General features: G+C 36.0%; 1 protein-coding gene across 4 annotated transcripts in view; it reads right to left on the bottom strand.

Annotated features, from left to right (window-relative positions):
* VRK1 (VRK serine/threonine kinase 1) overlaps positions 1-23,197 on the bottom strand; it is an 85,657-nt gene that overhangs the window by 18,967 nt on the left and 43,493 nt on the right. For all 4 annotated transcript variants that reach the window (XM_030931177.1, XM_010353677.2, XM_030931175.1 and 1 more), the window contains exons 4-11: positions 17,453-17,522; positions 16,284-16,371; positions 10,446-10,554; positions 10,218-10,310; positions 8,023-8,155; positions 7,116-7,236; positions 6,776-6,834; positions 2,666-2,844 (exon numbers count right to left, since the gene is read on the bottom strand). In XM_030931177.1, the coding sequence (XP_030787037.1) occupies positions 2,666-2,844; positions 6,776-6,834; positions 7,116-7,236; positions 8,023-8,155; positions 10,218-10,310; positions 10,446-10,554; positions 16,284-16,371; positions 17,453-17,522 (852 nt within the window). The remainder of the gene's footprint in view (positions 1-2,665; positions 2,845-6,775; positions 6,835-7,115; positions 7,237-8,022; positions 8,156-10,217; positions 10,311-10,445; positions 10,555-16,283; positions 16,372-17,452; positions 17,523-23,197) is intronic.

Genomic DNA, 23,197 nt, shown 5'->3' with positions numbered 1-23,197 from the left:
TGCATACATGCATAAACAAGCAGAGTGCTTCTTATTGCTCAGGATAGATTTCTCTGCGTTAATATTTATAGCGAGCTTGTATAGTGTTTTTCTCTAAAATTTTGTTTTGTTGATTGAGAAGTAAAGATCTCTGCTGTTAAAAATTATGACAAAGGAAAAGAGAGGAAACAAATGTACTAATTATAAAAATTAACAAAATAGTAGAATTAGGCATTATGTTTAGTTTTGAGCCTCCTGACATCCAGAGCAAAAAAAGACCTCTGGGTTATAGATCTTGCTGCAAAACAGAGGCAGCAAGCTAGTATCTCAAAGGAGAAAGCTTTTCATTGTAGGGAGCCCCCAACTTCTCATCCAGCAGAGCTCTGCTTTTTTTTTTTTTTTTTTTGAGACGGAGTCTTGCTCTGTCGCCCGGGCTGGAGTGCAGTGGCCGGATCTCAGCTCACTGCAAGCTCCGCCTCCCGGGTTTATGCCATTCTCCTGCCTCAGCCTCCGGAGTAGCTGGGACTACAGGCGCCCGCCACCTCGCCCGGCTATTTTTTTGTATTTTTAGTAGAGACGGGGTTTCACCGTGTTAGCCAGGATGGTCTCGATCTCCTGACCTCGTGATCCGCCCGTCTCGGCCTCCCAAAGTGCTGGGATTACAGGCTTGAGCCACCGCGCCCGGCCGAGCTCTGCTTTTATCTGTTTTCAATGAGAGCATTTACAATTTATATGAAGAAAATGTTCTGCAGTTTAAAAGAAAAGCAAAGCTTGAAAAAAACTGGTCTGGTCCAATCCTTTCACTTTACAAAAAAAAAAAAAAAAAGAGCCAACAAAATTAATAACTCACTTCAGTTAAAAAAAAAACTGGTCTGGTCCAATCCTTTCACTTTACAAAAAAAAAAAAAAGAGCCAACAAAATTAATAACTCACTTCAGTTAAAACATGGCTATCGAGCAGCTCATGATCTTACCTAACTTTATCTTAACTTTTATTAATTTCCTTTTATACAAACAATAATCCTGTGTCAGCAAGGAGTGTACAAAAAGCAGTAAACTAATGAAGTAAACCTCCTAATAGTTCAACTTGTTCAACTTAGTATTCATTTTTTTCCCCTAAATGAAGCTTTATACATGTCAGGGATGATCCAACAGGAAATTTCCAGCCTTCTGAACTACCCAAGGACACAACAGAATTATAAGGTCACAGATGTTAGCTCTGCAGCAGACTGACCTACTCAGCTGTAAAGTCAGCCAACCTGCAGAAACTAAATTTTCTCCAGCATGTAGGTCCAAACAACAGGGATTTGCAAAGGAAGGGAGGGGCGGGGGCAAGGGGACAGGGGTTGGGAGGGGGGAGGTGGTTGCTCTGGACAAGTTCTCACATAACAGCAGAGATCTTTACTTCTCAATCAACAAAACAAAATTTTAGAGAAAAACACTATACAAGCTCGCTATAAATATTAACGCAGAGAAATCTATCCTGAGCAATAAGAAACACTGCTTGTTTATGCATGTATGCAAAAAGTAAGTTTACTACAATACTTTACTAAAAAATTCCACTCAGGCTTCCATTTTACCATCTTCATTTCAAACATGGATACAGCGTTCAGCATACTTGTTGACCACAAAACTGGAGCAGATGCAATTAAGACAAAACTTATCAAAGAAAAAAAGTGTATGTAGATGCATGTATATAATTTCAGATTCTATGATGAAATTACAGAGACCTGCTATTTGGCACAGAAAGTCAAATTTTTGGTACAATTTCAAAATTCCTATCTCCTTTGTTAATTGAAAAGATAAAAACTTTTAAACATGCTGCTTCTGATTTTAAAGAGAGAAAATTCTGTTTTAACCCTTTTTCTCAGTTTGGAATATGAGATTTCCAAAGAAATCTATTAGAATTTGTAAAGTTAATGACAGTAAAAATGGTTATTAATGTATAAAAAATTTTTCTTCTAAAAGTTTTCCTTCCTCATATAAAAATAGCTGTCACATTGTATTAAATAATTTCAGATTATAAGGGAAACCAGTAAGTTTATCAATAAGTTAACTATCAAAAATAACCAATAGCAAATCAGCAAGTTAATGCATACCTGTAAAATCTAAAGTGATGCCAGAAGTTCTTTACATGCTTGTATAATACTTCTATCATAAAGTTCATTATTTAACATTTCTCTCCAATTAATGCCCTTATATGCTGATATAAGCTTTATATAATGATACTTCTTCACAGAGCAAAATAATGTTCAAATGGTAAAATGCACCACACCAACAAACAAGGAAATTTTCAAATGGTAATTTTTCAAATACCCGTTTTCAACTGGTAAAACTATGACCATATCCACAAATAAGAAACAACCGAGACAATATGAACCCCAAGGGGTGACTTGGGAAAAAAGAACATATAAATTATGAATTCAGTGCACCATCAAAATTTCTCTGTCAGGTATCAGTATTCCAAGTTAAAATCATTTCAGAAATTTAGTAACTTGCTACCAAACATAATATATAAATAACTATTTTTCTACAACCCTCGACACATTGTTCTGTATTATAAAAAGTTTGTCTTAATTGCCATGCAATCTGTTCTTTTTCTTCATTGAACTACTGCTATACTTTCTTATAGTATTTGTTGCAATTATAAACACAAGACCAAAGAATAATTTGATAACAAAATTCACCTTTGTTACTGTTTTTGCTTTCAAACCTCCATTCTCCACAACACTGAGGTCCAATTTTCCATCATCCTTACTTCCTATAGCTTTTAGTCCTTGCAAAAGAATATCACGTAAATTTTGATAAAGAGGTTTTTCAGTGTAGTCTAGTAATTTCACTGTTTCCATGTATTTGGCAATTTCACCTAAAAGAATAACACAATCATTTTATAACTTTCAATCACAAATCTAATATATTTCTCTCTTACCTCTAAAAAACAATTCATGGTTATAGTAAAGTTAGAATGCAAACACACATCTTGTTAAGATACCTATTTTTTTCAATCACTTCAATAAAAAGTATGCTTTTGAACTCAGGAATTGTCAGATAACTGAAATTAAAAAGTATTTTGAGATAAAATATAAAACACACTTTTGTAATTGTAAGAAACAAGACAGAACTTAAAATTTAAATATTCATAAAAATAACTGTTTTAGTATTAAAGTTATAAAAAAATACAAAGGGATCTAAAGATTATGAAAGTAAAATGTCCTTAAATACAATGAATATCATAGCCAATTTGTTTTTGCCATCAAAGCCATTAGCTCTATAGCAGAGAGAGAAATAAAACACACCAAAAAGAGGTCAAAGAAAGAAGAAAGAAATAAGGTCTGGCTTTCCTATAAGAGAAAAATCAGCTTCCAAATGATAAAGGTTTACCGTACACTTAGACAGAACCACACCATAAAAAAGAAATCCTACTAGTCAAGATTAACACTTCTCAACATCAAAAATCCACTTTTGAGCTAATGACACACACAGACCTTTCCCCCGACCTCCAGACTTGTATATCTACCATTCATATATTAGTCCTTGGATGTGTAAATATCACCATTAATTCCAACAAACTCACATCTAAACTCTTGACCTATCCCTAAAACTTGAGGTTTTCTCTGTCTCAGTTACTGAGAATTTCATCCTTCTAGCTCCTCAAGCCAAAATCTGAGTTAGTCATCCTTGAATCATTTCCTCTCACACCAGTCCTTCAAGACATCTTATCAGTTCTACACACACACACACACACACACACGCACGTGCACACACATTCATTAACTCAAATATTTATTAAGCACTTCCTATGTGCCAGGCACTATTCCTAAATACTTGGAATATACTGAGAAAAAAACAGACAACAGTACCTAACTTCCAATTTCTTCATCTGATAAAGGAGATGTACAAAAAAAACTAAAACAATTATCACTATGTATGATAAAACATTGAAAATGCTCCCCCTGGGAGAGAACAATGTCCATTTTTGCCATGTCCCTTCAGTATAATAGAATAGTTATGTGTACTTTTAGCTAGTACAATAAGAAAATAAATAGAAGGCATAAAGAGTGGAACAGAAGATGTAAACCAGACTTTAGTCACAAACAACATAATACTACATGTGGAAAATCCTACAGAATCTACAAATAACTACTAGAACTAGTAGATAAATGTAGCAAGGTCATAAGATGCAAGGCAAATATATAAAAATCTATCCTATTTCTATACACTAGCAAAAAGCAATTGGAAAATAAACTATTTAGAAAATACTTAAAATAGCATCAAATACTTCGCAACAAGTACAATGAAAGATGAGCACGATTTTCCTAAAGAAGACTATAAAACACACTTGAGAGAAATTGAGACAGACCAAATTTAATAAAAGATATACCATACAAGTGGACTGGAAGACTCAACAGTATAAAGATGTCCGTGCTCCCCAAATTGGTCTACAGAGTCAAATTCAATCCCAAGGTTCCAGCAAACTTGGGGGTGGGTGAGTGTGTGTGTAACTGACAAGGTGATTCTAAAATGTAAATAGAAATGCAAAGGGCAAAGAATAGCAAAGTATCAAAGTCTAGTTAAAGAAAAGCAATGCTAAAGAATTTCAACTACCAGATACCAAGCTTAAAATACAGCTACAGTAACTAAGACAGCGTGGTCCAAGAATAGGCAAAAAGAACAATTGAAAAAAGAGTCCAGAAACAGATGCACAGATCCACAAATCCACACTTGATTGATGACAAACATGACAACAAAGGAAAAGAATGGTCTTTTCAAGGAAGGCTGCTGGGTCGACTAGATATAAATATGGGGATAGGAAAGATACATGACCCCTCCTGAAATAATACCCAAAAATCAACTGCTCGTAGACTATACATCTGTATGTATAATTGGCAAGCTGCAACTGCCAAAAACTAGAGATGAACTAAGAGCAGAATAAATAATGGTATGTAACTACAGTAGAATACCTTATAGAAATGATAATGAAGAAACTACTGTTAAACATACAATACTAGGGCCAAGTGCAGTGGCTCATGCCTACAATTCCAATACTGGGAGGCTGAGGTAGGAGGACTGCTTGAGCCCAGGAATTCAAGACTAGCCTGGGCAACATAGTGAGATCACATCTCTACAAAAAAATTTTTAATTAGCCAGGTGTGGTGGCGTGTGCCTGTAGTCCCAGCTACTTCAGAGACTGAGGTGGGAAGATCTCTTAAGCTCAGGAGGTCAAGGCTGCAGTGAGCTGTGACTGTGCCACTGCGCTCTAGCCTGGGCAACAGAGTGAGACCCCCATCTCAAAAAAACGAAACAACAAAAATAACAAAAAAACCATGCGATAATGGGGATGAATTTCACAGATACATTACTGAATGAAAGAAAAGGACACTAACAGAAGTAAACAACAATTTCATGAGGACAGGGATCTTTACCTATTTCATTCACTGTATTATTCCATTTCTATAAATTTTAAACACAAATATTTGGTACTGGAAATTAAGGTACGTGACTCATTCAGCCACGAGGGAGAGGCTACTGATCGCTATGAGGTCCAAGGCATAATTCTGAGAAATCCACACTGTATTTATTGATATGGGGAATAGGTTGCAATTTTAAATAGCATAAGGTCAGGGTAGATAGACCTTCCTGAAAAGGAGACAACTGAGCAAAGGCTTAGAAAGACTTCTGAATATATGCAAACTGACCAATTCTCACTCTTTGGCTGCTACTTCTCTTGCATGGGTTATTGTAGTGGTCTCTTAACCTGCTTTCTGCCTAGGCCCATCCTTGCTCCTTCGGCAGTCCATCCCTAAGCCAGAAGCAGGAGACCTTTCTCCTCAGGATAAACAGTTCATATCACTCTTCTAATCCAAACCTCACACTCTTCCTTGAAGTAAAGGCCAAAGCCCTCATGATTACCTATAAAGACACAGTCCTCGCATCTCCTGGGCACTAGTGTCCCCTTCTGCCTAGAACTCTCTTCCCCAGACTTCTACACAGCTCCCTCCCTCCCTCATCTCCTTCCTACAACTGCTCAAATATCACCTCCTAAGTGAGGCTGTCCCTGGACAGCCTACTTAAAATTACAGTCCTCCTCACTACTTTACTACCCACCCCATCTCCACCCCCTAATTCTATACCCTGTTTTCTTCTAGTTCCACAGTACTAACCAGGGGAACATACAAATTTTGCTCATATGTTTACTATCTAACTCCTCCAACTAGAATGTTAGCTTCATGAGGGCAGGGATACTTGTTTTGTTCACTGATGTATCCCCAGTCCCTGGCGCACAATAAAACCTCAATACTTACTAGCTTAATGGATGAATGAAATTTGCTTCCTTTGCTAAAAGCACTGAATAATAATTGAATAAGGCTCAAGTATTCATTTAACAAACCATCTAATATACCTTTTTTTTTTTTTTTTTGAGACAGAGTCTCGCTCTGTCACCCAGGCTGGAGTGCAATGGTGCGATCTCAGCTCACTGCAACCTCTGCCTCCTGGGTTCAAGCGATTCTCCTGCCTCAGCCTCCTGAGCGCTGGGACTACAGGTGCATGCCACCACGCCTGACTAATTTTTTGTATTTTTAGCAGAGATGAGGTTTCACCTGTTAGCCAGGATGGTCTCGATCTCCTGGCCTCATGATCCACCCACCTAAGCATCCCAAAGTGCTGGGATTATAGGAGTGAGCCACCATGCCTGGCCACCACCTAACATCTCACATTAAGGGCTATTCCATGGATACCATGCCTTTTTATCCCCAGAAAACAAAATCCCTATTAACACTGAAGAAATGTTTTCCTACCTGGTTTGTTTTTCTCAGGAAAACATTTGTCCATCAAACTTGCAATATTTTCTCTATATCTGTTAAAAATTAAAGGATGAGTCACTGTTTGAAGCTTGATGTCATGTTATTAACATGAAATAAAAATACATAGCACATTAAGCAATATGTGCTACATCCTAAATATGCTTACAGACATTTTTCTAAATTAAACAAAAGACCAAGGAACCTTACTGGTTAACAAGTACTTTCTTATTTCTATATCAGTATCAGTTGAAACTATAGTTCCTGTCAAGAAGCTGTGACTAAAAACATTTGGCTTATTATGATTTTGCTAGAAATAACTTAAGTTTTCCTTTACCTAATTTTGGAATCTCTAACATATTTAGGATCTTTCAAATTATCCTCCCAAGGAAGATGGCCAGTAAGCCATTGGATCATGCAATAACCAAGTATTTCCAAATCACCACGTCTTGATGGGGCTACAAATGCAAGAGAAGAACATTAGGTAGACTGAAATAATTTTTAATATATAATTTAAAGTATATATAAAGTAATAAGGTAAAACAAGTCAACTCCACAGTGTTTTTCATCATAAAATTCTGACTGCATTTCACCTAGGTATTGGACAGTATAAAAGAAATAGCTTACCTCCCAATTTACTTTCAATTAATAATTTCTACTTTAAAACCCAAACTGGTAAATTTTAGGGTTTCAAGCGGAGACTGTTACTCTAGAAATAAAACAATGATAGACTCAATACTGCCTTTGGAAAACTTGAAGATATTCTTAAAATTTTTATATGCTATTAAGAGGCCCAGAGAACTGGGTGTTTGAGTTCTTCCACAGCTTTGAGCACAGAAGAAATGACTGCTGAGGAAATAAACTAACTTAACAGGTAGTAAAATAAAAGTGAGCTGTTATAAAGTTGTAGATACATAAGAAACTTGAGAAAAAATACAAAAACAAACAAACATTCCAATTAAACTAAATAAAACCAAAAAGAAATCCTCATTGCAGTTGAATGAACCACTACCACCTTCTTGGTTATCTTTGAAGGCTGCAAGGAAAAGGCAGGAGAGAAGAACACAAATGGCCCTGGAATACAATTGTAGGAGTCTCACCTCTGCCTTCTTTCCTCATGCCCCTGTGCCTCTTCAATTCTTATTTATGTATCTATTTATTTATTTACGCATAATTAAGAACTATGTAGGAATCTGGGTGAAAACATTAGCAGTCGATTTCTCACTCAAGTACTACTGACATACCCACGCCATTGTGTGCATCAATGCTCGTGAATTCAATAGTGCCATCATGACATCTTTTGGGGTCTTCTTTGTATTCTTTATGAACTCCTTCTGGGCAGTAGCGATAAGCAAGGCCATAATCTACCAAGTACACCTATAAATTTCCAAGCACCGATACAAACTAAAGTCAAAATCACTGCACATATACCCCTTTAAAGCATAGAAACAAAATACTGTCATCTGAAGGTGGGTTCATCTACAAGGTCATTCCATAACACTCCAAACAATTTAGATCCAAAATGCAAACAGCAGCAAATACTTAATTCTGAAAGGCTTTTTATTTTTAATAAAAATGTTAAATGACCACACAGCTATAGTGTAATCACCTGACTTTATATACTTTTTTAAGATAAGTATATGTTATACTTGTAATTAATCTCGTCTCTTCAATTTGAACGATAATTATACATTTTATACTTTATCTTACAGACTCTAAAATTGAGCACAGAGCAAACCATCAATACTTGTTGCGATACAACTGCGACTTCCCACACAGAAAAGCACACCCAGTAGAAGACTGCTAATGATGTTGACACAGGATATGTTAGTTACCTTCCATTCCTCTGTTTCTTCACTTGTAAAATAATCAAATCTCAATTTACTTTATAAAAATATTTCATACATCATAATAATGATCTAAAGAACTGTTAGATCGGGCTCTTATCTATATTTAAATACTATATTCTAAAGCCAAGTCTTCATGATTAAAAGTAAATTTTAATATTATATACATACTTATTCATGGGCATATACATGTGGGTCTGATTAGCATACAAAGCTAATAAACTTGGCTTTCTTCTATTCCATAGCCACACATTACATCTCTAATTCTGAGTAAATGTCACAAATGCATGCATCTGGGCACAAGAGGAAACTGAAGCAAAAATATGTAGCTAGATCTAGCACATACATCTAACACTGGAAAAATAATCCCATCCAAAGCATATGTCTGAAGGATAACAGAGCTGCAAAAATATTTCCATATAAACAAAGGCAGCATGTTTTAGTCACCTGCAAAGTGATATAAGTTGTATTTTATTATACTGTACAAGTCCAGCCTATTTCAATTAATGGAACCCTTATTGTTCAGGTTGTTAGCTGCATTTTCTTTGTTCTTGGCCTAAAAACATCCAAAAAGAAATGGCTAGAAACAGCAGAGATGAATTTGATGACTGTCTTTTTAAGATTTCTCCATTCGCACACTGGTATTAATAGTATAGTAACTTCCTTCTTTTATACTTATATAGATTCCCTTATATCCACCATAACTGACATTGGAGGAAGGGAAGCAAGCATGAGACGACAGAAAAAGCAAAGGGACCCAAAGGAAAAAGGAAAAACTAAGCAAAGGTAGTTAAAGGTACATTTGAGAGAAAGAATGAAGTACAGAGTACTGACAAATAATTATAATAATCAAAGCACCCAAACACACTTAAAATGTTTAAATCTTCCTTTTTATTTAAGATCAAGAAAGAAGTGAGAACATACATTTAAGTATGAATGTCAACTAAACCTTACTTTCACCGAAATCACAGAAACAGCTATACAGGAAAATAGTATAGATCCCTCTACTTCAACTAAACTCACCTAAATAAAGGTATAATAACATTAGCTTTTCTCCTTTCATTAGAAAGTAAAAATTACAAGGGAATGTAATAAGCTAAAAAAAAAAATGCACATTTGAATTCCAAACACTAAGGGTATACAAATTTAGACAGCTAAGATATTTCTGTAAACCAATTGATTTGAATAATCAACATGTTAAAGACCAAATTTTCCAAGTAATAGAACACTTACATTTGATGGATTTCTTGAACAAAGGAATAAAAAAAGTGACAAAGCAGACAGGCAAATATAATTCATTGGTGTACTATATAATTTTAAGCTTCCACCCCCAAATAGCTATTTGAAATTCATTTTGTATCACAAGCACTTCTTCTGAATCTTATTTAGGGCAAAATAGCCAACTTGATAAAGTGCCAACAAATCACATCAAAAACGTAGAATGTTAACTAGATCAAAGTGTCAAGAAGAAATATTATTACCAAATCTACTTCAAAAAGTAAAACTTCTACATAGGTTCAAAAGTTCAAAGCAACCATATTTATTTTCAAACAACACGTTTTAAATAGTAGAAATTAAAGTTATAAAACTACCTGATCAGGATTCTTGTAGTTCAGAAGAAGATTTGAGGCCTTGATATCTCCATGCACATACTCATGCTCGTGAATATATTCCAGAATATCCAGCTATGAAAGTACATACAGAATAAGTTAATGCAGTACCTAACACCAGCCAGCAGAGGACCAAGCTTCAACATAAACTAGGCTTTACTGTACACTAAAAACAATTTTTTAAAAACAAGAAGAATATAGCTCACATACAATTCTTAAGCTTAGCTGCAAGACAGTTTTCCGAGAAAACCTTTTGGCATTTGCTTCATATATTTTCTGAAGGTCACTCCCAAAGCGATCCATTATCATAAACCTATAACTGAAGACAAATACGAAAAGCCAATGAACAAAATACAATTCAAGAAAACCAACTTTGCAATGAGTACTCTCAAAGTAATCTTTTCAAGACAATGTTTAGTAAATACTTTTTTTAAAAAAAGAAATACAAACATTGGCAACAATTTCTCCCAACTAGAAATCTCAAGAGTTCAGAGTGCTTTCAGGTCCTGCTTTTTACGTGGAGGGCCTCTTCCTGGTCTCAGCTAGTTTTAGGAGATTATTCAATTTAAGATAATGCTCACAGAGAGAACCCAACAGGTTTATTCACAGTAAAAATAAAACAAGCTAAATAAAAATGACAGCATTGATTTTTCTCATAGTTAAAATTAATTAATGTTTCTGGATATCAGCTTCCTTCCTGTGACTGTTTCTCTGTATTTTTAAGGTATATTCAGCAGTAACAACATTCTGCTAAAATCAAGATTCTCGTCAGATGCTTTAACAAGAGCCAGATTCAATACCATTGTTTAAACGGCACAGAAGGATTGTACATTGAACACTCAATGGCCAAGATTTGGGGAAAAACAAATATCCTGGAAAAACGTGAAGATAATTGGTTTTGCCATAAAGCAGCGATGTCACCTTGGCTGAGTCACATTACTTCCTTGGGCCTCAATTTCCACAGAAGTGAAACGACAGAGTAGGGACTCACCCTTTCTAAGGTCACTTTCAGCACCCAAAACTCAGATTCAATAATCATGTTGTATTTCAGTATGTACAGAAAAGCATCACCTATTTGCAATAACATTGCTCAGCTTCTGCTCTGAGGACCACTTTTACCTTCAACAGTTTTCCAGATTCTAATTTGTCTGGTGAAATCATTCAGTAAATCAATAAAAACCAAAACCACACTCAGAATGTATCAGGACATCTCCAACGAGGAAGATTATGAATCATCAACACCCTAGCATCTAGCATTTACTGAACACCTGGTATAAGCACAGCACTACTGTAAGTACTTAAAATGTTATTAATGCCTTTAAACTTCACATCACTCTACAAGGTAGGTAATTCCTACTATCCCCATTTTACAGCAGAAGAAAACTGATAATTTGTCCTCTAGTATGTGGCAAAATCATGCTTTTAACCACTGCACTATATATACTGAAATAAATGTCAGTAGGATACAAAAACCCCATTTATATGTTGTAGGCTTCTATGATAACAATATGACAAGTTCAATAGGGAAGGAAGAGTTGACTAACACTAAAAGACAAGATGTTGAACAAGTAACTCAGAATTCTATTCATTTTTGAACTGGAAGAAAATTAGAAAATCATCTTGTCTAAACATCTTTTAATAAATAAAATAACTAAGGTCTTCAGAGGTAAAGTGATTTGTCCAAGATTATAAAATTAGTCAGTGGTGGTCGGGCGCAGTAGTTCACGCCTGTATTCCTAGCACTCTGGGAGGCCAAGGCTGGTGGATCACCTGAGGTCAGCAATTCAAGACCAGCCTGGCCAACATGGTGAAACCCCGTCTCTACTAAAAATACAAAAAGTAGCCGGGCATGGTGGCAGGTGCCTGTAATCCCAGCAACTCAGGAGGCTAAGACAAGAGAATTGCTTGAACCTGGGAGGCAGAGATTGCAGTGAGCCAAGACTGAGCAACTGTACTCCAGCTGGGCAACAAGAGTGAAACTCCATCTTGGGAAAAAAAAAAGTGACAAAATGTATTCATTCATGTAGGATTTCCTAGCACCTTGGCTTGTAAGATAATAAAGTGAAAATGGTAACTTTGACTTCCTGGTTTCCTTTGTATAACAGGTTTTGAAAGGTTGAGAGATGAAACCAGAGCACATATACATGTTGGCTTTTACTAAATAGGTGATGTGTGTAATGATTATAATATAGGATGAGCATCTCAAATCTGAAAATCTGCAATCAGAACTGCTCCAAAATTAGAAAGTTTTTTTTAGTGCCAACATGATGCTCAAAGGAAATGCTCATTGGAGCATTTTGGATTTCCCATTTTCGGATTTGGGATGCTCAACCAGTAGGTATTAATGCAAATATTCCAAAATCCTTAAGAAATCCCAAATCTAAAATACTTCTGGTGCCAACATTTCAGATAAAGGATACTTAAGGCCTGTAATACACAGGTAACAAAAATACAACCTCTGTAACAGCCTGAAAGATGACTAAAACACAACTGCTTAATTCAACATGGGGTCTATTAATAAATTCTACTACATCAAGCCTGTAATCCCAGCACTTTGGGAGGCCGAGACGGGCGGATCACGAGGTAGGAGATCGAGACCATCCTGGCTAACACGGTGAAACCCCGTCTCTACTAAAAAAATACAAAAAACTAGCCGGGCGAGGTGGCGAGCGCCTGTAGTCCCAGCTACTCGGGAGGCTGAGGCAGGAGAATGGCGTAAACCCGAGAGGAGGAGCTTGCAGTGAGCTGAGATCCGGCCACTGCACTCCAGCCTGGGTGACAGAGCAAGACTCCATCTCAAAAAAAAAAAAAAATTCTATTACATAGGTCTTTGTTTTTATTCACAAATTACCCTACCATCATTCTTATTAAGCCCTTAATCTTGTCACCATACTGAAATCATAAACATCAACTGAAACATGATTCCACAAATTTCATAGAAACCATTACCACATTCTTCTGGAAAGACAGCGCTACCATTGAGTAGTAAAATGGAAGTTATTCCTAAGTAACTCCTCTAAAGTAAAACCTTTGATGTATACTTTTCTGGAGACTTGGATAAAAATGTGCAAGTAAAAGAAAAATATATACCAGTATAAATAATTTAATAATGGTAGCAGCTAACATTGTTCTAAGCCCCACATACATATTAATTCAAAGGAGTTACAAGAAAAACTAAGGATGTCTGGTACGGCAGGGGGCTGGAAGAATAATCTACTTTCTATTTCTTTACTTTCTAAGACTTACGATGATTCTTTTTAAGAGCTTCAACCTAAAAAGCAAATCAATGCCTGATATATGACTGATGCCACCTTTTAAAGGAGACATTTCTAGCAACCTCATTTTATAGAAGAAACGGGCTAGGAGGTAAAGTCATCACTAATAAATGTTGAGTTAAGACTTAGACTGTGTTCTCATTTGTCACCACATTCTAAGGCACTTCTGATCCACACCAGAGAAGTTCTTTCCAGCAGTACCCTCGTCAGTCAGCTTACAGTGTCAACCTTGGACCCAGTTAGCCCCCGGTCACCTCACAGGAGTTATACAAACAAAAGCCCTGTGTAACTGTTTCCAAACTTTATCATAAAATGGGTGATAAGAACGTATATGGTAAAATGTGATACGACAGTGTGGGTTACTTTTAAAAAGACCATCATTCTTAAGCAAAATATCACCACTGACAAACAAAAATCATAGACAAACAAATGAAACCAATTATGATAATCACGGTGATGATGACTGCAAGAAATATTTCCTGGGCACTTACTATGTGCCCCTTACAATTTACATGTTTTCATTTCATCTTCACAGTAATTCATAAAGTACTATTATCCTCATCTCACAGACAGGGAAACGAGAGAGACAGAAAGTTAACTAGCGCATGACCACACCTGATGCAGTCAAGTACAATCAATCTAGTGCTAGATTTGTTTGGTGTTTAGGTTTTGCTGCAATATACTGTACTTGGTTTTTTTTTTTTCAGACGTTTATATTGAAATTACGGAAAGAGGAAAAGGCTGTTATTCCAAGTGTAAAAATGCTCTAGCCCCAGGCACACTTTTCTTCCAATCATCTCTATGAAATGTAGTTTCCATAATGTACTGTTCCTTAGGAAAATAACTATTATATACTGGAGCACAAGTCAAACATATTTGCTTCCAGCAAGTCATCACTAAGGGTTTTTCTTGTCTTACTCCCCTTTAGACAGCCTTTAATTCACCATGTAAACCATTTCCCAAATGCCACCTTCACTACCGTGTTACCTCATCCCTTGCTCAAGAGCAAGTGATAGCTTCTGACTACCTACTAGACATTGGTTCCAAACTGTCCCTTCCTCTATGGGTCTTCATTATCTGCCACCGACTTTTTCTCCAAGTTTACTTCCTTCTCTCTTACATGCATGCCCTCTTCCTCTGCTAGAGGAAGACAGCCATTGAGTTACAGTAGAACAGAAGTCTATCCTTGTGCTCACATTAATCTCCCGCTTAAGACTGCTATTCCGCCTCCTCAATGATTTTCTAAACCAGTAGGTTTTAACATTTAAGCAATTAAAGACCCCTTTGAGAGCAAAAGCTAACATCTATGTTCTACATATACTCTTGTAGCATTATACTTAATCATCATTAAGTGGTTAGCTGTTACTCCATCTCACAGATGAGGAAATTAAAGCAAAAAATTGCCCAAAGTCACACACATTTTAAAGGGCAAAACAAGGTTTTAAAACTAGGCAGTCTAGCTCTAGAATCCTTGCTCTTAACTAATCCTTGCTCTATAGTATTTCTCAAGAAAATATTATAAAAACTGTAACATATTTTGCTATCCCAGAAAAACCATATAAAATAAAACGTTCAGCGTGACTTCAGGAATCCCACACTCCCTAAGAGAGGCATGGTTCCCAAGTAAACAACACTGGCTGCCTACCCAACTACTACCCCTCCTCTCAATCCTTTCTAACAGAGCACCAATTTGGTTCCGGCATTCCATCCTTTTCCACATGCATCACTGTGATCACTTGGTCCTTGCCAGTGAATGGTTTAAGAATAAGTACTGATAAAATTCTGACCAAGAAAACATGAGAAGAAGTCTGCCACAGGGCTCTTGGGAAAGCTTCCTTTGCCAGGAAAGTGAAACTCACAACACACGATAGATACCATTTTCTGCCCTTGGGTACTGTGCCTGCATGTGAAGCCTAGAAATGGAGCAGCCACCTGGCGACCACACAATGGAGAACTAACAGAGAACAAAACTAAGATGAGGAGGGCAAAGGTGCAAGATAAGGAACCTGGGCCCTTGATGACTGCCTGAGTCAAAGTTTTCCTTTACTTGCAGCTGAAATCATCCTAAGCAATGTATCCCCAGTTCCAAACTAAAACTACCCTTCACGTCTCAGTACCAAAGCCTTACTGCATGAAGTTCCATTGATTCATTCACATATGTATCAAGTGCTGCTTATGCACCAAAGTATTAGAGGTTTTCTCCAAATAAACTATCCCAAAGAATTTGTTTTCTCCATTCTCTGAACTCCTAAGACACACAAGTCAGTATCATACAATTTTGCACTTAATTGTTCTCTAATTGTTTCATACATATTTGCTTTCACTCACCAGCTACACTAAATCCCTCATAAAGGGTGAGCCTGATCTGGTGTGGGCAGATTACGTATCCAACATGAAATACCAAATGGAATCCTGAAGGGGTTCCCTTTTGCATAAAGAACATAGTTTGTTTATTTTTAAGGGCAAAGGAAAAAATGCAGGGTCTGTTTGGCTTTGTTCCTCCTTGTCAGTTGGGTTCCAGTCAGTTGATACTGCTCTGTAGAAGTCCCCTTACTAGAGAGGCACCCCTATTCTAATAGGGCATTATAGCCTGCTGCTATGGAAAGCAGAGGACAGAGATACCATCTTATTCCTCTCTGTCACATACACTCCACATAGTCCAGAGGGAGGCCTAGCAATATTGTAAGTGATCAGCAAACAATTACTGACTAAACCAGCTAAATAGCGAATGTTGCAAAAGGGAAGGAGAAAGACAAATCACACGTATTTTTACCTTTTTCCATTTTTGTCATGTAGACCAGACCCCCAATACTTAGGAACACCCAGGTACTTCAGCTTATGGGTACGAATCCATTTCTGAACTACAAATTCAAACAGATCTTCGTGATTTCAATTGTTACACATAAATAATAATTTTTTAAAAAATCATTAAGAGCAAAATGTATTTAAACATGCAATAAGAATTCACCTGTATTCATAAAAAGAAAATGAAGAATACAGTAATGAAAAGCATTTTACAATGAAAACATTTTTATTAACCTACAAAACTGTTATCCTGCCCTTAAAATTGTCTTTAAAATGAAAAATCTACAAAAAGCATTTTTTTTTAAATCACAACTACAGTACAGTCATTCCTTTGTTCTAGGGGCTTGGTTCCAGGAACCGCCACCCCTCAAGATACCAAAATCCAGATGCTCAAGTCCCTCATATAAAATGGTGTAATAGCTGCATATAACCTCCACACGTCCTCCTATACACTTTATCTCATCTCTAGGTTACTTATAATATGTAATACAATGAAAATGCTGTATCAATAGTTGTTATACTGTACTAGTTTTTTATTTGTATTATTTTTTACTATTGTTATTTTTTATTGTAGTGTTTTGTTTTGTTTTTTTCTGGTTTTGATCCCTGGTTGGTTGAGTCTGAGGATGTGGAATCTGAGAATACAGGGGTGGACTATCCTGAAGTTGCAGTTTATCTCTCTAATTACATAATGTTTACTTGCTTCTATAGGAAGACCTATTTTTCATACGAATCTAAGAGGTTTTTCTTCCTCAGTATAAAAGTCCTCAACCAGGAAATCAAGATCTAGGAGAGATGGAAAAAGGACAGAAGGGACTAAAGTAACTAGGAGAGGTTCTGGCTCTCTACCTTGATATCCTGTTGTAGTTCATCAATAATTCTCAATGTTTAACAATATTTCCTAAACCATAGGTCATTTATTATTAACTTTATTCTATATATCAATACAGATAAAATCTTGCTGCAACAAACCCATTAAAAGACCAGAATTCTTTCATACAAATCTCATGTAAGTGGAATTTGTAAAGCAAAAAAATAACAAGAGTCATAAAAAATAAGAGATAATGCTCTAGGTCTTGGCTTAAAAAAAAACTGGTCATTTTAAAAGTGTAAACGTATGTGTACTGTATTTCTTACTTTGCTCCGGTTTTGCAGCTCGTTGGTAGAACTTTAATTCAGTAAAAAGAGGTCCATTGTCACTGGGTTCCTTAAAATATAAGAGTTAATTAGTACTAGCAGTAGTTAAAATTACTGAGATATTTTCAATGAACCTTCAAAGAAGACCAACAAATCTATTTTTCTGTCCAATGTAATTTTGATACTTAAGTTTATAACTATGTTAAGTCAAACTCCTTAGAAATGTTCAGAGAAATATTAGTCTATATTTCTTATATTGCTCAAGTTCCATTTCTATAAGTGATAAATTATACAAAATCAGATATATAGCTCAGCCTGCAGAAGTTTAAGAAAAATGTTTAAGCTAATTTTCATCTTTATTAAGCTTTCCCTTAAGCAAAGATGAGCAACCATCTTAACTGTATCACCAAGGGGCTACAAGATATTTCTCAGATTTAATAAAATTTCAATACCTGATTTAACCAATTAATGCCAAAATCCCATTCCTTTCCTGTTTTCATTACAGTTATATCTACTTTATCAGGACTGGCAAAAACAGACCTTACCACAAAGAAGAGTGCATATTCTGCATCTCCTTAACAAGCATGCACTGTCCACTAACCTGCATCCTTCCTTTCTGGCATGGATTTCTACGTTTGTCAAACCAAAGAGCCATTCAACTTATTTCCCACATGATTTAAAGTCAAGAAAAACATGGGGCTCATTAACAATTGTTTTCTACCAACATTATGGACTACATTCATTTTATAGTTTTAGAGATATTAACAATCAAAATTATTACTAAAGAAACATACATTCACAAAAAGGTATTTGCACAAACAAGAAATGACAGCCTGTCAGCAGTTTTGTCTTGTTAAGTAAATATATAAGAGTGGAAAAGATCTTATAATTCTGTGGACTTTTTAAATAGTAAATTTCATCTGATTAAAATTAGTATTTCTTTAATGTTTGGTATTTTGTGTTAGTCATTATTTATTGGGAATCAGAAAAAAGTATTTAAAGCAGTGAAAACTTCAAATGAGGAAACTAACATTTTTAAACTAATTTGGGGTTGCTTTTCTTTTTAGGAGGTATGAGAAAAAAATTATTTTGGGCAGAATATCCTTGCGTAGCTGGAGTTCAAAGTTAAATAGAGCATTGGGGGAAGTGAGTAATGAGGCCTACTATCTTAAATGAGAGATAATTTATAGTTTTGGGTTACTAGAGATGACTTTTGCAAGCACTTAAAATATGTTCACCTTTTCTTCACTGAAGACATCCTCAACTGTAGAAAACCACTCCATACTCTCTGCTTTAATTATCTCAGATTTCTTATAATTCAGAAACTAGGAATCCCCAATTAAAGTACTTAGAGGAAGGCTGGGCATGGTGGCTCATGCCTGTCATCCCAGCAGTTTGGGAGGCCAAGGCGGGTGAATTACTTGAGGTCAGGAGTTCAAGAGAAGCCTCGCCAACATGCTGAAATCCCATCTCTACTAAAAATACAAAAATTAGCTGGCTGTGGTGGCAGGCACCTGTAATCCCAGCTACTTAGGAGGCTGAGGGAGGAGAATCACTTGAACCCAATAGGTGGAGGTTGCAGTAAGCTGAGATTGTGCCACTGCACTCCACCCTAGGAGACAAAGCAAGACTTCGTCTCAAAAAGAAAGTACTTAGAGGAAAACTGATTTAACAGCATTTAACAGCAAATGGGCAACACACGTTAACACTTGGATCACAACCTGAAAATAAGCTTGCCTTATTTGTTACAGGTAAGTATACTTTTCACCCTAACCTAGTATCATGGCTTGGCATGCATCAACTCCTTAAGAAGCAGGAACTAACCAACATACTGAAAGTATGAGTGCTGATTCCTTAATTTATGGACTCAGCACCCAAGTTTCTCTATAACCTGTGGCTCCTTTCCTAGCAGCAACAATAGCTTGACACTTGCAAGCATCAGCAAGAGAAACTTGCAATGTTTCCAGCCAATGGCTAAGAATAGGTCTTCGGTAGGAATCACAGAATCAGTGTAAGAAACAGAAATTCAAAAAGAGGAATTCTGGTAAAGTTCCTCTCCAAAGCTTACCTTTGGAATAGTTCATTTATATAATTCAGGTTTGAAAGAGGTTTTCCTAAGACAAATCAGTATAAAATTCTGATTTATTCAGTTTCAGCCTATGTCATATCAACTTTAACTTTCAAGTTTTCCTTCAGGCAATAATTTATTAAACTTATAATAATGAGAATCAACCATCTAAATCAGGCTATTATAATGAAAGCCCACTACAAGAAGGCTCTCCGGGCTCATTTCATACTTCTTCTAATCCAATAAACTTCCATTATCACAAAATAAAGGAGCTACTTCCTTGGCATTGCACTCTAGCCAAAGCTAGCTATTCCTGTTGAAGAAAATACCTTAACTCATAACTAAAATTTTATTAACATATTTCAAATCTAAAATACTCTGCCAACTCTATAATAGCCAAGATTTAGAAAAGAAATTGGGACTGACATTTTAACTAGAATATCACTAAACGTTTCTTTAAGACTTCTAAGTGTCAAAATGAAGATGACAACAGAAAAAAAATTAAAATGTGATACATTTCAATGGCACCAGCTAAAAGCAACTGGCTGCCATTTAAAAATGAAGCTGTACAAAATTTCTCCTTCCTACCAAAAAATTATGATATATGAATTAAAAATTCAGGTCACTTCTCATAACATCAGTGAGGAAAATGAAACATCAGTCTGCAAACTTCTTTCCAAGCACCTGTGAAATATAGATTCGGATCAGTTCACATCAGAAAAGGACCACGATACAATGACCTGTTAGGATACCATCCAAAAGCCTGACCTCTGCCTCTAGTTCTGCTACTGAAATGACTAAGGGTAAGTGCAATTCAAAGAACTACTAATTTCATATTAAGCCTGTCAGCAAGAGAACACAAAAGAAAATTTCTTTCTCCGTGCATTATCCAACTTATTATCAATTTAACTTTTCTCTCTGCACAGTTACTTTCAGAAATAAAATACAGTGTTTCTCCTGTAAGTCAAGAATTAAGGCCCCCAAACAAAACCAGAGACCATCATTTGGTACATGGGAGAACATTTTTAATATGTGCCTAACATCTACCTTGAATGGGTGTGTCTTAACTTCACTCCAATGCCAAATAAGAAATTTGTGGGTTAACTATCTGGAGCTGTTTCATAAGGCAGATACATGTATTATCAGCAATAACCAATTTCTTGACAAAGTGTCCACATTAAGTTAGAAACCCTTACCAGCAGCACAGGGTACCTGCAAACCCCTACTGAAAACAAGGATAAAAATGTGCCTGCACACATGATTCCATTTAAAATAATTAAGGTGCTCTGTGTGCCAGATTCTACCAGTGGCTCTCAATCTTGATGCACAAAAGAATCACCTGGGAAGCTTTACTAAAAATACCAATAACCAGGCCCTGCACCCAGATTCTGATTATACTCTACAACCAGGATTGAGAATCACTGTTTGATATGCTAGTCCATTATTAAGTAAAATTTCACATTAGAAAATCAATTTGCCTTTATTTCTTAAGTAACATTTGCAAGTTTTTTTTCTAATGATAAAATACATGCTGATTTTAGAAAATATGGAAATTCTGATATATTTTCTTCATAAATAGCCATTTTATAAAACAACCTTCATACTACATATAGAACTTTGTATCCTGCTTTTTTAGAAATAACTATAAAACTTCCCCAAACAGTAGTACATGTTCTTTGAAAACATGATCTTTAATAGCCCATAATGTTTTAAATGACAAATGTTCATAAACAGTTCTGATTTTAATACCAGGAAGAACTGATACTCATTTTACATGTTTGTTATTTGGTGAAACATTTCAACTATTAATATTATAAAGTTGTGAGAAGGCAAATTATCAGTGGGCCTACTCTCTATGGCAAAGATAAGACAGGAAAGTGAATGACATCAGGAAGTTGAGAGTAAATGAAGAGAGTAGTAAAAAGGCAATGGGCAATTAATGGCTAAAAAGTATTCAAAAGAATAAATAAAACAAGCATCTAAAGACTGCACAGGGAAAATAAACTTCATTGACAAGGTCCTTATCAGATAATTTAAAATTTAGTTAGAGAGACAGAATAAACACATTCAAAAAAACTAAAAACAATTAGTGGCATAAGAAGAATAAAATTCTAAAATAAATGTTAATACAATGAGTGCTGTAGGTGTTTATTCAGGAGAGAGTGCTAGGGGAAAAGCAGCAAATAGAAGTTACAAATTTCCCCTTCAAAGGAAAGGAGAAAGTCAATATTATTTTTTGTTTTATTTTGGGGTTTTTTTTTTTTTTTTTGAGATAAGAGTCTCACTCTGTTGCCCAGGCTGGAGTGCAGCGGCGCCATCTCAGCTCACTGCAACCTCCACCTCCCAGTTTCCAGTGATTCTCCTGCCTCAGCCTCCCGAGTAGTTGGGATTACAGGCATGCACCACCACGTCCGGCTAATTTTTGTTAATTTTAGTAGAGATGGGGTTTCACCGTGTTGGCCAGGCTGGTCTTCAACTCCTGACCTCAAGTGATTTACCCGCCTCAGCCTCTCAAAGTGTTGGGTTTACAAGCGTGAGCCACTGCGCCTGGTCAGTAATATTGTTTTGTGTATTACATTCTTCTAGGATAACTACAATATCGAAAAAGTTACTGAAATATTAAATGCAAAAGAAAAATCAACTGAGTATCACTGTCCTAATTACAAAGAGAAGAAATAATAAAGGATAATGGAAATATAATTAAATTAGGAGACAGGAGATACACAGTCCTAAACTAGGTACTTGGTCTTAAACTTAAAAATATAATTTATTACCTTAAGCATATAGAAAATACCTGTTCCTGGCCATGTTTTTTCTTAACCGTGTAAGTTAAAAAGGCAGTAAAAGTCAAGTTACACTGACTAACAACAGAAATACTTCTAATTACTCACAATAAAGAACAACAGAAATATTTCTAAGTACAATAAGAAAGCACATCATTCTAAGATAAAATACAACTTAAGTTCAGAGGCCATGTGCCATAGCTCACGCCTGTAACCCCAGTACTTTAGGAGGCTGAGAGGGAAGGATCACTTGAGCTTGAGTTTGACACCAGCCTGGGCAACAAAGCAAGACCTCATCTCCACTAAAAAATCAAAAAGATCAGCCAGGCATGGTGGTGAATGCTGGTAGTCCCAGCTACTAGACAGGCTGAGGCAAGAGGATCACTTGAAACCAGGAGATCAAGGCTGCAATGAGCTATAATTGCACCAATGCACTTCAGCGCAGGCAACAGGGTGAGACCCTTTTTCAAAAAACAAAAAAAAAAGGTTCAGGCTATAGAGAACAAAAAAGACATGATTATACACCATTCCACCTACAAGATATGACACTGGCACACTTTCCTTCCAAGACACAGAAACGACTATGCCAACTAACTGCAAGGGGTCAGAGGGAACCACATCATTTGAACCTCAACATTATGAGACGTCATAAGGAGACTTGCTTTCTTCTCACAACAGAACTCTTAATGAACCTAAGAAGAAACTCATCTTACCCATAGATTTTAATATTTTAATTTGTATTATCAAAAACAAATGCACACAATATTCTGCAATTAAATACAAATGACCCAATTTAACAGTAAGAACTTAGTTCCTCTGATTTAGCAGCAGGCTGAATATTCCAAAAAGAATGTTATTTCATAAATGAAAAAGAAGAAAAATCCACAATGAAAG

The sequence above is a fragment of the Rhinopithecus roxellana genome, chromosome 5, assembly GCF_007565055.1.
Source record: "Rhinopithecus roxellana isolate Shanxi Qingling chromosome 5, ASM756505v1, whole genome shotgun sequence".
Lineage (NCBI taxonomy): Eukaryota > Metazoa > Chordata > Mammalia > Primates > Cercopithecidae > Rhinopithecus > Rhinopithecus roxellana.
This window is presented reverse-complemented; position numbering and strand designations above follow the sequence as displayed.